General features: G+C 44.0%; 1 protein-coding gene across 9 annotated transcripts in view; it reads right to left on the bottom strand.

The window, feature by feature from the left end:
• The window catches only part of cep290 (centrosomal protein 290), a 31,034-nt gene that overhangs the window by 4,060 nt on the left and 12,483 nt on the right, over nucleotides 1–14,491 (bottom strand). For 7 of the 9 annotated variants that reach the window (XM_086209694.1, XM_086209695.1, XM_086209696.1 and 4 more), the window contains 23 exons: nucleotides 13,892–13,994; nucleotides 13,442–13,672; nucleotides 13,055–13,228; nucleotides 12,832–12,943; nucleotides 12,230–12,435; nucleotides 11,739–11,890; nucleotides 11,082–11,193; nucleotides 10,456–10,911; nucleotides 10,205–10,369; nucleotides 9,906–10,013; nucleotides 9,669–9,803; nucleotides 9,322–9,588; nucleotides 9,109–9,216; nucleotides 8,594–8,793; nucleotides 7,051–7,264; nucleotides 6,544–6,681; nucleotides 5,251–5,472; nucleotides 4,589–4,711; nucleotides 4,346–4,488; nucleotides 3,986–4,144; nucleotides 1,260–1,383; nucleotides 391–1,140; nucleotides 38–172 (listed from right to left, as the gene is read on the bottom strand). In XM_086209694.1, coding sequence (XP_086065820.1) covers nucleotides 38–172; nucleotides 391–1,140; nucleotides 1,260–1,383; nucleotides 3,986–4,144; nucleotides 4,346–4,488; nucleotides 4,589–4,711; nucleotides 5,251–5,472; nucleotides 6,544–6,681; nucleotides 7,051–7,264; nucleotides 8,594–8,793; nucleotides 9,109–9,216; nucleotides 9,322–9,588; nucleotides 9,669–9,803; nucleotides 9,906–10,013; nucleotides 10,205–10,369; nucleotides 10,456–10,911; nucleotides 11,082–11,193; nucleotides 11,739–11,890; nucleotides 12,230–12,435; nucleotides 12,832–12,943; nucleotides 13,055–13,228; nucleotides 13,442–13,672; nucleotides 13,892–13,994 — 4,537 coding nt within the window. The remainder of the gene's footprint in view (nucleotides 1–37; nucleotides 173–390; nucleotides 1,141–1,259; nucleotides 1,384–3,985; nucleotides 4,145–4,345; nucleotides 4,489–4,588; nucleotides 4,712–5,250; nucleotides 5,473–6,543; nucleotides 6,682–7,050; nucleotides 7,265–8,593; nucleotides 8,794–9,108; nucleotides 9,217–9,321; nucleotides 9,589–9,668; nucleotides 9,804–9,905; nucleotides 10,014–10,204; nucleotides 10,370–10,455; nucleotides 10,912–11,081; nucleotides 11,194–11,738; nucleotides 11,891–12,229; nucleotides 12,436–12,831; nucleotides 12,944–13,054; nucleotides 13,229–13,441; nucleotides 13,673–13,891; nucleotides 13,995–14,491) is intronic. The other 2 variants (XM_086209701.1, XM_086209702.1) reach the window with 1 other exon arrangement.

The following is a 14,491-nucleotide window of genomic DNA, read 5'->3' as shown; positions in this document are numbered from 1 at the left end:
GCGTCCATATCAGACAAGCACTTGTCCACTTGTGTACCTTGAGCCGCGGCAAGTCTCTGTTGTTCTGCTCCAGCTGAAAACGGAGCTCCAGGTTCTCTGACGCCAGCTTGAGGTTTTCTTTCTGAAGGTCTTGATCTCTTTGTGACGGCGTCCCAGTGCCTCGCCCCGACGTCTAGGGAGAAGTTAGACACAAACCAGCCAGAGGAAATTAAAATGATGGAACACAAGCATTGTTCAAGGGTGTGTGGAAGGGTCTGGAAAACATTTTGGTCTGGGCAAATTTCAGGCAGGTAAATGAGGGGAGCACACCAACACACTACCAAGGCTGGAGTTTCACTCTCCCAGCGCTACACTACCACAGCTCTGGGTGCCTACGGAGGCCTGGAGTACCTTCAGATATCTTTGAGACCTGCTTTCTTGTTTTTGTATATCACCATCCATTTTTTCACTGATAAACTCCTCTGGGTGTTGGCTCAGGATTCTGCTGGAGTCCACATCTGGTTCAGCTGAGCAGGGCTGGTCTGGATTACCGTTGTCTGTTGCCTCCTTTGTTGTTTCAAGCGCTGGTTCTTTCAGCTCAATGTGTTCTTCAGCCTCTCCTGGTTTTTCTGCTCCGATTCCCACTTCATCATCCGTATCTTGACCACTAGCAACTTTTTTGTTCTCTGTTTCCGCTGTTTCCAAACACACCTCTGCAGCTGTCTCAGAGGGTGACACATCTTCTCTGTGTCTGTCTGATGGATCAGCAGCTTCAGGCTCACTCCCTTTTATGGAATCTGGTTCTTCCTTTTCTTCAGGTTCAGAAGCACCTGGGATCTCGTCAGTATTTCCTACCGTATCTGCTTCTTTAATGTCATCAGTGTCACCGCCTTCTGTTTTGTCTGCTGCTGTGTTTTCTGTCACGTCAGGGCTCCATGGCTTCTGCTCAGTGCTGGTTTGAGTCTCTCTATCTGCTTGGCTGTGCTTTGGCTCTCGCTCATGATCAAAGGTGTCCTTAACATCCAGGCTAACAGAGCGGATACGAGATTCAGCTGGACGGCGGGATGCATTCACTTCCCATGACTCATCAAAATTGGCAGAAAAATTCCTTCTCAAAGCCTGTGAGCAGGAGCTTTTACCCCTCACATCCAATGAATCAGACTGGAGCCAGTGGAGAAAAGACAGTACAGAATGATGAACAGAGATACGGAGAGGAAACGTGCTCCTAAAAAAACAAAACAAAAAAACAGGGCTGCAGGCATTGAACATTCGCCACTTACTGAGGGTCTTGATGGAGGTTCTTTGGAGATCTGGTTCTCTAAGGAGTGGACCTTCTCCTCCAGGTAGCGGTTTCTCAGAGTCATATTCTCCATGGCCTCATCGCGAGGTAACGCCTGATGCTGTCTGAAAGTTTGACAAGGAATGGAAAGAGAGGGATTATCAGCGACAAGAACTAACATGACAGCAGATTTCACAGCATGGCAGGAGGATTCTGGAGGACAGTACTGGAAGTCACGGGTCAGAAGGGCTGAGAACTGAGTTCAATCAATTAAATTCAGTCATTCAATAACACCTGAGGGCCTAAATAACACCTAAGGAGTAAATCTCCATGGTGCCATTTACTTGTTGTTGTAAAACTTCTCTTGAGTGAGTGAATGCAGATGTGCTGAGACATAAAACTAAAGTGTTCCTCTTCTTTCTAAATCTATTGTTTCTACCCATTTTTCTCGCCATCGCTAATCCCTCTCCAAGCTCTCCATTGCTGGGCCGCCTCTATCGCTCTGGGGAGCGATGCCTCACATGTGGAGTCGTGGGCGGTGACCAGAGGCAGTGCAGCAACCAGGACACATCCCCTCAGCCGGCTCGCCATCCACAGACGGAGTCACGGGTTTGTATTTTCATGAAATGAAACACTTCTGAGTGTGTGAAAACACACGTTAAAATGCATTTTAAACTGTACAAAAACAGTACTGTCCAGTAGCCGGGACTGAAAGTGATGCCAGGAGTGAGGTGCAGGACGGGCCATGTTCATTTTTCATCGTTTACATGCAATCCAAGTTTGTTTTTGTTCATTTTATTCTGTGTTAACGTGCGCTTTACAGTTTATTCAATTCCAGATATTCATATTTATTTATTTAAATCATCCACTGGAAGGTTCCCTGTGTAATCACAATTATCTGCATGGCAAGAATCTGCATGAGTGTGTAGTCCAGGTGATACACATCCTGCTGATTGACAGTTGGTGGCAGTAACACACTAAGCAACACGGCAGCAAGGAACAAGGCTTGAAATTGAGACGTCTCCTAAACGCAGACCGATTCTACAAGCGGACCTGCTGGCTTCCTACGTGCCTCTGACAACGCTTCGCTTTCCCATTCCTGGGTAACAGTTCACTGTATGTGCTCCTCTGCCCTGACGCTTGCTATACATTCATCATGGTGCAAACAGATTTATGGCTGGCAAAGCTAATCGCCGACCTCTACATCACAGCGTGGGTGGCCAAGGGGGAGGCTCCTCTTCATCTACTGTCTCAAAACTAAAGATAATAGACATCTTTTATTTCCTGTCAGGAACCTGAACAGATGTGCAGACTGACTTCAGCTACGGGAGTCCAAAAGTAAACATCTGTTTTCAGACAGAACAACTCTTGAAGCTGTCCGCCGGTTTGCCAGCACAGTGAAGACTTGATTCGTCTCGGCTGTTCACGCCTCAGCAACATGCCCTTGACGATCACTTGTTTTTTAAAATCATGTTCCAGACTATTTGAAATTACAGATGACCTGATCTGCTCCCTTATCAGTTGTTTTGTCGTTGTCATTTTGTTTTTAAGCTTTTTCCTGCTGTGTTCCTTTTCTGAAACACACCGTGTCGTATGACGTTTTTCTTTTATGACATGAGCTGTGTGCACGGGCAGAAGAGGGTTCCAGTTCCTCAATGTCATGTTTTTGAGAGTGCGTAATACGAATGTACAATATGATTGACATAAATAGGTATGTACACAACAATGTGCGCATAAAATTAATCTCGGTGCATTTGAAGAACTGGTGTGTAGGCTTTAAAGGGATAATTATAGACTCATGACTGCCTAAGAGGTCATGTCAGTCTGTTGTGTTTTTGTTAGCTTTCGTTATCTTGGATTAAACTCGTTTATGATATCAGATTTTTACTTTGATTATCTTGGCCAAAAGTATTCACAGTTGCATTCGCTACATCAAATCTGAGCATAATATTTATGGTGTTATTAGTCAAATTAATCTCCTGTTATCATAACTGTAGGAAAGCGTACAATGAGAACAATTACATGCTGATTAAAAATATCTCAATAATTAAAGGATGTTTGCAAGTAGGTCAACTACTGCAACAAAAAATTTCCACACCATTGATTTAATGATTGACCTAAGATTTCCCTTCAAAACACTGGTATATTCTGACAGCCTGAGTTCGTACCATCTTTCAAGCAGCTCCCCCATCACTGTGATTCTACAGTAGCCCAGAATGGACAAACCAAACATTGACTCTAGACGCCATTTAGACTTTGAGCTTTCCAGCGGCCTTTGGAGGCATAAATGCACCGACTGGTGTGTTTATGTTGCTTTTGTACAGGCAACCTTAATCATAGCACTGCACTGGAAAATGGGCGAGGTTAGCAACCGCCTCTGGTGCTTCCATCGTGGCCGATTGCACCTAGAAGCGATAAATACCAGTAACGCCTGCTGAGTGACTTCAAGTGGGAAAGAAAGCATCCTAATGTTAGTGGGTGTGAGCGCGGTATTTTGTCTTTTGTGGAAAGGATGTGCTGTAGGACAGGAAAATGAAATTCTGCTGTCGAATAATGTCATGGCATGAAATTTAAGCTGTAAAAATGCAGATTTTCTAAAAAGGAATACACTTTAACTTTTTCTCTTTCACTGCTAGATGCCACTAAATCCTATACAACGGTACGTTACATGATCGAATTAAGCCCAATGCAAGTAGAACAATACCAAAGATTCTCAAAGACAGATACTTGATGGTGATGATCTGCGTTTCCAGCTGCAAGTTCTTTTTCTTCAGCTCCTCCATCTCCTTTTCCATTTCAGCTGATCTCACTCCCACCACCTGATCGGTAGTCACTCCTCCTCGGGCCTTCATCTTCCTCTGCAGTGCACTCCTCTCTTGCTCCAGCCTGCAAACGCGATCAAAGACAATTTAGAATACGCGTTCAACAAAACACGGTCCTCCGTGGTATGAAATCTCAGTTGAAAAAAAGTCGTGTCTGAATGAGTTGGGATTCTTGAGGCCAATATTGGAGAGCAAAAAATTCTGTGACCATGTAATCGGGTCATATTCTTTATATCCATAATAATCGTAGGATGAAGCCACTGACCTGGCGTAGAGGTCTTTAAGAGAGCTGAGCTGTTTTGACAGGGATTCATTTTCCCGCTCCTTCTCTTTCAGGCCATTCTTCACCTTCTCCATCCTGGCCTGCCACTTCTTCCCCTCCTCCCACCGAATAACTTCCTCTTTGGGCTGTTAAGTATAAAAGTTGAGTGAATGAGTTATAGCTATGTTAATAACAATAATAACACAACATTTCAGTAGCATGAAATATTTGAATTAAAATTCAAACCTTTGCGTGATCGTCTTTGACACTTTTTGTCTCTGCTCTTTTCTCCAAGTCGGACTCCAGCCTCCGAATCTTCTTCTGCAGAGTCTCAATGGTTGGCGCCTTCACGTCAGGTTCCGGCTGATTCTAAGTGGCAAACACCGTGATATACTTTGTACTTCATTAGTGAGAGTGTACGGTGGGGACTGGCAGTGATGCTAACAGGCATTTTTAACATCAAATCCCTGTGCAACTCAATGAGGACTCCTAGCATTAGCACAGCAAAGGTTGGGGTCATGCTACAGGCAACAATTTTTAAGATAAAAGAGACAGAGTTGCAGCATTACAAAGGAATCTTGTGTCTTAGATTGGAGAAGATTCCATTCTTGATGTATTTCTCATTTAATTTGCTACAGAGGAAGGCAGGAGGGTTAGCATGTTTTCCATTCTAATGTTTTTATCAGATTTCAAAGTTTGACTAATCCTCTTTGAGTCAGAGGAGTCTAACCAGTCCTCCACATGACGCTGGATCACAGGGCCGCTGAGCTGAGCACGTCACCTTGCAACTTGTGTAATAATAACAACAGCAGCAGCACAAAGCTGCTGATCACAGTCATAAAAGGCTGCATACTTCCACACACACCAGTAAAGTCTTATTTTATGGCAAAGCTCTTTGTGATAGGAACCTGAAGGGCGCTGCTGAGCCTCCTGATTTGCTGCTTGAGCTCCTGGATTTCCTGCTCTCCCTCCTCCTTCTCAGCCTGCAGGCGTCTGTGAGTCTTCTGACTCTTCTGGAGGTGCTGACTGAGGTCGTCCACTTCCTCTTTCAGGGTGTTCTCCCTGCCTCTGGCTGCTTTCGCAGACTCCTTTGCAGATTGAAGTTCTTCATTCAGGTCTTGCACTCGCACCTGAGGAGAAGAGGATCCAAGCTCTTACCGAATGAAAGGATTACTTGGGTGCTATTCTACACTTTTGTTAATGTCAATTTATCACACAAACCAAATGAGCAGCAAGTTATAGAAGTATGCAGCCAAAGCATGATGGGGGTGCCTTCAAGCACAGCTCTTAAATTCTCAGTTTAAGCCCCTGGTGTCTCAATGACAAGAGAAGCTTCAGAAGCAAGCCAGCTCACGCTCACACTTCCTGTATCTGGTTTATGGAGGTTTCTCCACTGCTCTGTCCTTTTATGTCAGTTGATAATATAAATGTAATTAATTGTGTAATGGGCATATATGATTACATGTTCATTGAATCATGTCGTGGCAATCTTCCTATCGACGCAAACACTGTGTAGGGGTTACAAGAATCGGAGTACTGCATTGTGATTCACACACTTGTTTACTGACACGGTTCTCTAGAACAGGAATTATAAAGGGATTTATGCATAAAAACCTTTACTATGAGTTAAAGCTGATTAAAGACTTTCTTTCATTCATCCAAGTTCACAAAAGTGGTAGTGGGTGGGAGAGGTGACCACGCCCACTTTGGGGAGGGGGGGGGTGTAAGTATAGACCACTTCATATTCGTATTGTCCGGGCTGCAGCGTACAATTTTTGTTGTCGCACATACAGTATTTGCTGTGATGACTTTTCTCTCAACCTCAAGTTAGTTAAGGTCACGCTCTGTAATGAATGGCAACACCTCCAATAAATCACCTCGCATCATTTACCTCACCTCACCTCACCTCATTCACACCAAACACACACACCTGCCACGCTGTTACCACAGCAGATATCCTGGAGGGAATGTTGTGCGTTATACCAAGTCACCTTGAGTAGATAATGACGTTCAACAAATATAAAGCAGAAACCTTTACTACTGGGCTGGCTGCTAAGTAGATGAACAGAAACCGATTGTATTCCGTAGCTTAATCTCGTAATCTGTTGTATATTCTCCTAATCACCTTGTGAGGCCTGGGACGATGATGAAATATAACATACGCAAGAAAACAAGAAAGCATGATGATGTAGGCATCCCACCTTGAGGTCTTTGGTTTGTCTGTCAACCAACATCTGCACATTGAGACTCTCTTCTTTTTGCGCGGCGCTGGCTATGACTTGCTGCTCTGCAGCGGACGTCATTTCTGCCCGCAGCTCCAGCAGAGCTTTACTGAGGGCCTGGGAAAACAGGGAACAAAGAGATACTGGCTATGATAAATATAATGGCGTCAGTGGAAACTGTTTTGCTTCAGCACTTGCGAAGCATAAATTTGATCATTAAAATTGTTAGGTACTTTTAATACCTCCACCGGGGAAGATATGTTTTCAGGATTATGCAAAAAAAATGCCAGACCAATTTCGCAGTGCTCGGTGAAAGGGTTTAACACGGGCCAAGGAAGAAGCCATTAATTTTGGGGGAAGATCCAACTGACAAGCGGAAAAAGTATTTTATTACACTGGCCTTGGCAGAGGTATGTGCTCTGAAGTGACCTGAAATTAAGCCTTAACCTAAAAGAAAAAAAGCATCGGAGGCAATAAAAGAACAACCTTGAGCTGCTTCTCCTTCTGGGTGAGCTGTGCTTTCAGACGCTCCACCAGGCTTTTCATGGTGTTGCTGGGGGAGCGAACGTTGGCCTCCTTCTGGGCTTCCAGCTCAGTTTGAAGGTAATTAATCTCCTTCTCCATCTGGGTCAAATGGCTCCTCTGATCCTCAGCCTCACTCGTCAGAGCTTTCACCTGGGCAGTGTGATACTCCTCCAGCCTGCACCAAATTCCCATCCCTCAGTCTGATTACTTACATCATGATTTTCTCAACATGTGTTTTAAGTCACAATTAATGTGCGGAAAAGTTTGCCTGCTCATTCTTACGACACTGTTGCTGTTTGGTGGCAGGAAAACTATTAATCAATATAAAAAGTGCATTTGATCTCTACAGAAATAAAAGATTTCAAAAGAAATTGCAGTGGGTTCATCCCACAAACTAAGACGGTTCAATGCTCCAGCTCAGCAGCTGATTCAGATAGAAACAGTGGATTATACTGAGTCTGCACCAGCAGCTGAGCGTGTTCTCAGGTTGGCCATCGACACATCCCATCTTTATTCATGTGATATCTCTGAAACACCTTAAGCGAATTACTTCAAATTTGGCTCAAATCATAGAAGCTGATGCAGAATTTGTAGTTGGTAAGGAAGTTTGTAGCCATGAACCAGGTTTTCTGTTGGGGCCAGACACGACAGATCATGTGTCACAGTCATGTTTTTAATCGAGTGACATTTTTCTGGTTGACGGGTCATGATGTGCGGCAACTTGTCTTGCGTGCAGAGACACTGTCAACAACACACAAGCCTGCAAGTGTGCTGAGGTAGAAAGGCAGGCAGGAAGTCTGATTGCTGACTGAACCATCGCCTGAAACTGTTGCTTTCTTTGTGGCCAATGAGCTCGGGGAGACGATCTGATGCTGCACCAAATCCGATACTATACCAGCACTTTATCCTTAATGCTCCAGTCAAGGAACTTCACACGTTCAGCTTTTAACGAGGGAGGTTATATAATATCGCATTGCGTATAAAAGAGTTGTTCAGTCTTTCCAAGGGACTAAACGGCCTGTGCCCCAATGTACTACTGAACTCTTGAAAGCCCTATAATCTGCTTTTGATTAACCCCTTAACATCAACTTTGTTCAATTAAGTGATTTTAAGGTTGTTAGAATCCCCTGCCTGACTGTCCGATCTTGTTGTTTACGACAGCTCGATCTATCAAACAGAGACAGTCTCTTGTCTTATAATCTGTCATAAACTGGCAAAATTCACCACGGTCAGGTTTTTCATCTGGCCAGTGTCTTTCAGCACGAGTTTGCACCGCTGACCAAATCTTCACAAAATGGACTGAGATTTCTCAGTTCAACTCAGTTCTGGCTCCCTCGATGGGGTGCTGACCTCCGGCTCAGACCCGAGAATATATTTGTGGTCAAAGGCCAATGTGACAGGCACGTGTCACAAAGGCCTTCAAATTAAAAGATTCTGATTCTACTTTAATCTTTGCAGGTGACCACTGGATCAAATTAGAGGAAATAAATAAAGGGACAATCACTTTGACATCTCATCAGCGTGTTTCTTAGCCTGTGTTTCGGCGACGGTCCTCTGTCTCTCCAGCTCAGCAGCAGTCAGCTTCAGCTTCTCTGTGATGGTGGAGAGCGAGACGTCCTGTTCAGCCACAGTCTGCTCCAACTCAGCCAGACGCTCCAGGTGCTTGGGTGTTGGTACACTGATACTGGGCTTCTTCATCAACTCCTGGACAAAGAAATGAGGGATTTCAAGTAACACTGGCTTGTGTCTGAGCTGTTTCCATTTCCAAACGTTCTGAGTTTTAACTATTCTGCAGTGCTACTAGTTTATCGCTCACATAAACTGTCTAAATCATACTTGGAAATAGAGATGTTTCCCCCCAGAAAAACTGTCCATGAGAAATGCTAGATATTCATTCATTCAAAGGAGAAATCTGATGTCGTAAATTTCCCCAATGTGTTCTGAGACTCAGCTCAGGAGCCAAAGCTTTTCCTGAAACCAAAACAATTTGTGGTGAGAGACATGGACACTTATCAGTACCATGGTTATCTGCTTGAAGTGGTCCAGGGACGTGTCAGTGTGAGAGTCCAACTTCTGATGCAATGTCCTCAGCTCCTCCTGGTGTCTCGTTATCATCTCCTCTTGATTCTAACACCAAGGAGGTTTAATTCAATGAAACCAAGAAAATATCTGAAAATGCTGAATTCTGGCTATTGTACACAAAAAAATATGTTACTTGTAGATTGGCTGTACCTGTCTGGCTTGAGTCAACTGGTTCTGGTATTTCTTGAGCACATCGTCCTTTTTGTCAAGTCGGCCTGTGAGGTCTTTGATGGTCTGATGAGCCAGCTTGAGGGCAGGCTGGCTGTCTGACTGGCTGTCTTCATGCTTTGCAATGTCAGCCAGCAGACGTTCTCTACTGGCAGCTGGGAGTCGAAGGCGCAGCTCATTGATCACTTTATCCCTGGACACAATGTTCTTTTCTGCCTTGCACAGGGCTGCTTCTTTCTCTTTTAATTTCTGCATATAGAGAGCCTGGTAAACAGCCTGGTAAACAGTTGACTTAAGACTTACATATTAGGATGGACCAAACACTATACCTCATCCAGACTTTTACAGGTGGCCTGAGTGTCCAAGATGGTGCGAACATGCTCTCTGATTTTGGTCAAAGCAAATTCTAACTGATGAGCAAGAGGTAGACTTGGGTCTGGGAGGGAGTCTGCACAGTCTTCAAACTGAAAACACCCCCCAGAAAAGTTACAGAACGTAGATTTTTATCCATAAAAGTGGCAGATATTTAATTTGAGACATTTCAAATGCTGTAATCTGAAAATGACCTTATTGGCGCTGCTCAGAACCTCATTCTGGTGCTTCTCGTAGTGGTCAAGCTGGCGCTCTAGCTCCACCTCTCGCTGATCCCAAGCAAGCTGATGCTCCTCCTGAATCTTGAAATGGCAAAGACAATGACAATTCAATGACAATTCAAATAGCAGTTCGAAGGAGGCTGAGTTTGGTGCTGCTACAGAAGTTGTTACTGAGCCTTTGCGTACGAGGTTGATGGGTGTTTGGACGCAGCAAAGAACAACTTGTATTGCTATGTTGTGAACATGTGAGGGAATCCAAGGATTTCTCTCACCGTATTTTGGAGGACAAGATCCTCTTCCAGCGATTGAATAGCTCGCTCCTGCTCCTGCACCAGGTTCTTCAGGTATTTTATCTCCTCCTTCTGGACCACCAGCTCCCTGCCTTTCCTTAGCTCTTTCAGGCGAGCTTCTTCCATTTTCTTGTGCCACTCGGTGACCTGATTGAAATCATGCAACTGTCAAGCTTTGTCTTACCTGAATATTTCTATATGGGGCAGGCATCAATCACATTTTACCCACAAACCTTCTGGGCACCTTTCACATCCTTCAGTGTTGAGACGAGCTCCTCCAGACCCCGAAGCCTCAGTTCCAGTTCCTCTGCTCTTCCCTCTGCCCTTCTTCTCTCCTCCTCTGCCTTCCTCTTCTCCATTTGCGCTTGTGCTCTGTTTTCCTGGAGGTTCAACATGGTCACAGAGAACTTTTCCTGCTGTTGTAACGGCAGCGCTCCAGCGAACTGCCTACGTAGTGACTGAATGGTCTGACGTAGGTGCTTGGATCGATTCCTGCCTTCCTGGCGCGCAAGAAACAGAGCATGTTCACTGGCATCTAGTCGCTGTTCAGTGCGTAGCTTGTAGGCCTCCAGCTGTTTAAGGTGAGAGATAGCAGCATCCATCTTCCCCAAAGCAGCCGACTCACTGAGCTGCAGAGCAACAATGTGCTGGTGGAGCTTTGCAATAAGGGCCTTCTCATCGGACTGCGACTGAGGAAATAGAGATTACAGCAATGTTGAAACAGTAACACCTGAGTTCTGGAACCAACTGCTGCACCATTAGGTTTGATTGTTAGTAAGATTACACGAACACGGAAAACAAAACCAATCTTCTTAGGATAAAACACTCATCAGAAATACCAGAAGACAGCACTGATTACCTGGTAGTCCAGGATTTGTCTCTTCAAAGCTTCTACTTCCTTATCTTTGGACTGCTGTCTGGCCTGAAGAGCAGACGCCTGCATCATGGCCACATCTGACACCTCTTGAAGCCTGTGCAGACAAAGAAGCACACATTGCATTCTCTCCTAATCACTTTTGTGCTGAAGACTATTCTAGAAACCCTTTGCCTTCACTTGGTAGTCACAGAAAGTACTGTATCCATGTAAATGGAATTAAATGTTAATAAAGTGGTTGGTAATAAAGATTTAAACATAAACAACTAATAAAATAGAGTATCCGCTTAGCTGTTGTTGTCATAGTAGTAGAACTGTGATCAACTGTGACCATCCATAAGATAAAACATCATCTCATAATACATGATTTTGTAAAATATGTTTACCTTGATACATTCCTGATAATATAGGATGGAACACAGAGGAAGCAGTGGTTAACTTTTGCACACTATCAAATTCTCCAGCTTCTCAAACTGTGACCAGGACAAACGTATTTTTTTACAACCACTTGACAGATTTCCTCTCGACTGCACTGAAATGACCTCAAAATCAACATTTTCGAAAACCATAACTGTGCATGCAATCTAATCTCTCATGATAAGTACTGGTGATAGCTGTTGGCTTGCACATTATCATACGTACTTAGAAACCTCGATGCGAAGCTCAGCCTCGGCCGCCTCCAACTCTGCGATCCTGGCTCGGTCTGCATCGCTCGCAGATTTGCTGACGCTCTCTGCCAACTCATCTCTCAGCTCCCGCTCAACCCTCTGGGCCTCTATATTCATCTTGGTCAGCTGAGGATAAACAGATGAAGCACTGCTTGATACGATTACATAAATAGCGACTTTGGGCCAAAATGGCCAAAACTAGAGAGAATGTGATGCAACAAGTGTGAAGTAGCTTTAAATTGTATTGTTGTTGTAGGGAGATGGGGAAATGAACTAAATCTTCCCATGTGGACTCTTTTTGAAAACTTAAAAGCAACTGTACAGTCAAATTTTTTTTCTACTTTAAGACTGTGTGTCTGCTAGGTCAACCAGAGGGCCCAGCATAAAATGTAAGTCTGTCACATAGATTCCTTGAGCAACAGCCCAAGACTCAAGAGTGTCTCATCAGAAATGTCAGCCTCTTACCTCTGCAAACTTGGACTCCAGTTCTACGTTGCGCTCTTCCACCTGCCTGAGGGAGTTCCTCATGTGCTCATACATTTTGTGGGCATGCTCAGCTCTCTGCCTCTCGTTCAGCTCCTTCATCTCCAGGGTGGTGATTCTTCTTGCAGCAGATACTTTCTCATTGTTGGCCAATGCCTTGTCTGCCTTTTCCAAGCTGCTTTCATTTCCTGAAATCAACATAACACACTTAAGTAAAAGAAGATGTTTTCAAGAACAGTCACACTAATTTGGATGTTCTCTCAGGATGTCTCTTAAATTTGCTTTGGTCATTTTAACCTCATGCTAGCTGTAAGCATGATATCCAGTGGATTCTGACCCCTAGTAGGAGTATTTAGTGGGTCGCTGTTTGGTTTTTCCTATATTCCCACACCATTCCACTGCTCTGCAGGGGGCCGGGGAGTGCCAAAAAAAATGCTGTAAGCAGCAGCAAAGCAGAAACAAAATAGCTAACTAAACAATACATAATACGAAATTTCTGTAGCAACAAAAGTAAAAAAACAAACACAGATGATGAATCTTTCTCTGACAGATTAAAGTCATTATTTAAAGAAGCTATAGCTTACCGGGCACATGTGTGTTCTCCCATGCTTGCTCTAAGGTGTACAGCTTCTCCTTGGTGATCTCCAGCTCTTTATTAATGGCAGAGATTTGACTTCGGAGAGACTCGTTCTCATTCTGCGTGATCAGGGTAAATGGTAATGATCAATCAATGGTAAACAAAATAAATCCAGTCATTTGTGCGTGTATATGAGCGATATACAGAAAATAACTGATTTGTCCCGATACCTCCAAATGTTCAAGATCAGTGGTTCTCTTTATGAGGCTGCTGTCCTTCTGCAGCAGGTCTCTGTACTTGACGGTCAGGTCTGTGTACTGTTTGTTAGCCCTCTCCAGGTCTGATGAGGGAACGCTATCATCCAAGGTCTTCTGCAGTGCTGCTATCTTATAAGCAGCCATTTCCTGAAAGCAGAACGTCAAAGTGTTCTTGCTTTTGGGTAAAATAGTGGTAAAACCTTTACCTGTCTTGATGCTGTTTGACGCTTGCAGTACTTGACTAAGTTGACTAAGATATTTGGACAGAAGTAACCAACTTACTCTGAACTCGAGCTTTGCTACTCTGGAGAACAGATAGAATTGGTTCCTAAATTGTTCATGCAAAGATTTGATGTCTACCTTGTATCTCTGCAGGTAGCCGATCCTTTGGGTGACAGCGGCCTGCATGCAGCTGCTCTCGTCCTTCAGCTTGTTGTTTTCCTTGCATAGGTGCTGTTCTTGCTCCGCCACGGTGGTGTAGCACCGTGTCAGCTTCTTCTCATTGACCTTCAAAACCGTCATCTTACGAAATGCTTCACTTAGCTGCCTCTTGATTTCCTCTGGGTCCTTTTGAAGGGTCTCCACCAATTCCTGAATGGTAAAATGGATAGGCGGTCAAATAAAAACGGATGGATCCTTCATAAAATGTTATCACTGAAAGGAGGATGAGCAAAGTGAAATGAACTATATGTATTAAAATCTTAAAACAGTAAAATTGTCACAAACAGCATGACAGATGTTTAGCAAGATTTTCACATCTATTTCCATATTGTAGCTTGTGCACATAAACGAGAGGCAGAACTGACTCACATTGAACTCTTGGATCTTCACAGCATCCAGCTCTTTCTGCTCCTCAAGTTTGTTCTTCATCTTTGTGAATGCTTCTTTCTCTTTCTGCCACTCTGCCTTTTCGCTATACAAAAGAAAAATGGGCTTCTTTTCAATCTCAATCTTCACACACATCAGTGCAAGTTGCCTGGCGTCACATAAGCCCCTGAGGGATGGGATTTGAGAGCCACTATAAAACTGCCTAATTCATCATAATCCTATACCTCTGCCCTTATCAATTCTTCTTACCACTGCTACAATGTTTCTCTGTCAGTCCCATGTTGCGAAACAGTGCCAAATCTGTGCTGCCATCACAAGAAGAGGAGAAGTGGTTCGACTGTTGTTACCACGAGCTCACAGGCTATGTTGTGTTGACTCTGAAATTCTGTATTCACATCTACTTTTCTGCACAGGAAAACTGATCAGGAAGCCCAACCGAAGTCCCCCGTTTTGATTTAATACTATTTGTACTGTTTACATCCGGTAAAATCTCACTGTAAAGCAGCAATCAGACGCTGATTCACTTCTTGACACATTGACAAAGGACCTCACTGCAGTGGGATAAGGCTGATGGTATCACAC

Source organism: Aulostomus chinensis, chromosome 7 (genome assembly GCF_037954235.1).
Source record: "Aulostomus chinensis isolate RoL2024-O1b breed Wild chromosome 7, RoL_Achi_v1.0, whole genome shotgun sequence".
Taxonomy (NCBI): domain Eukaryota; kingdom Metazoa; phylum Chordata; class Actinopteri; order Syngnathiformes; family Aulostomidae; genus Aulostomus; species Aulostomus chinensis.
Note: the sequence above shows the minus strand (reverse complement) of the source record. Positions and strands in the feature narration are given on the sequence as shown.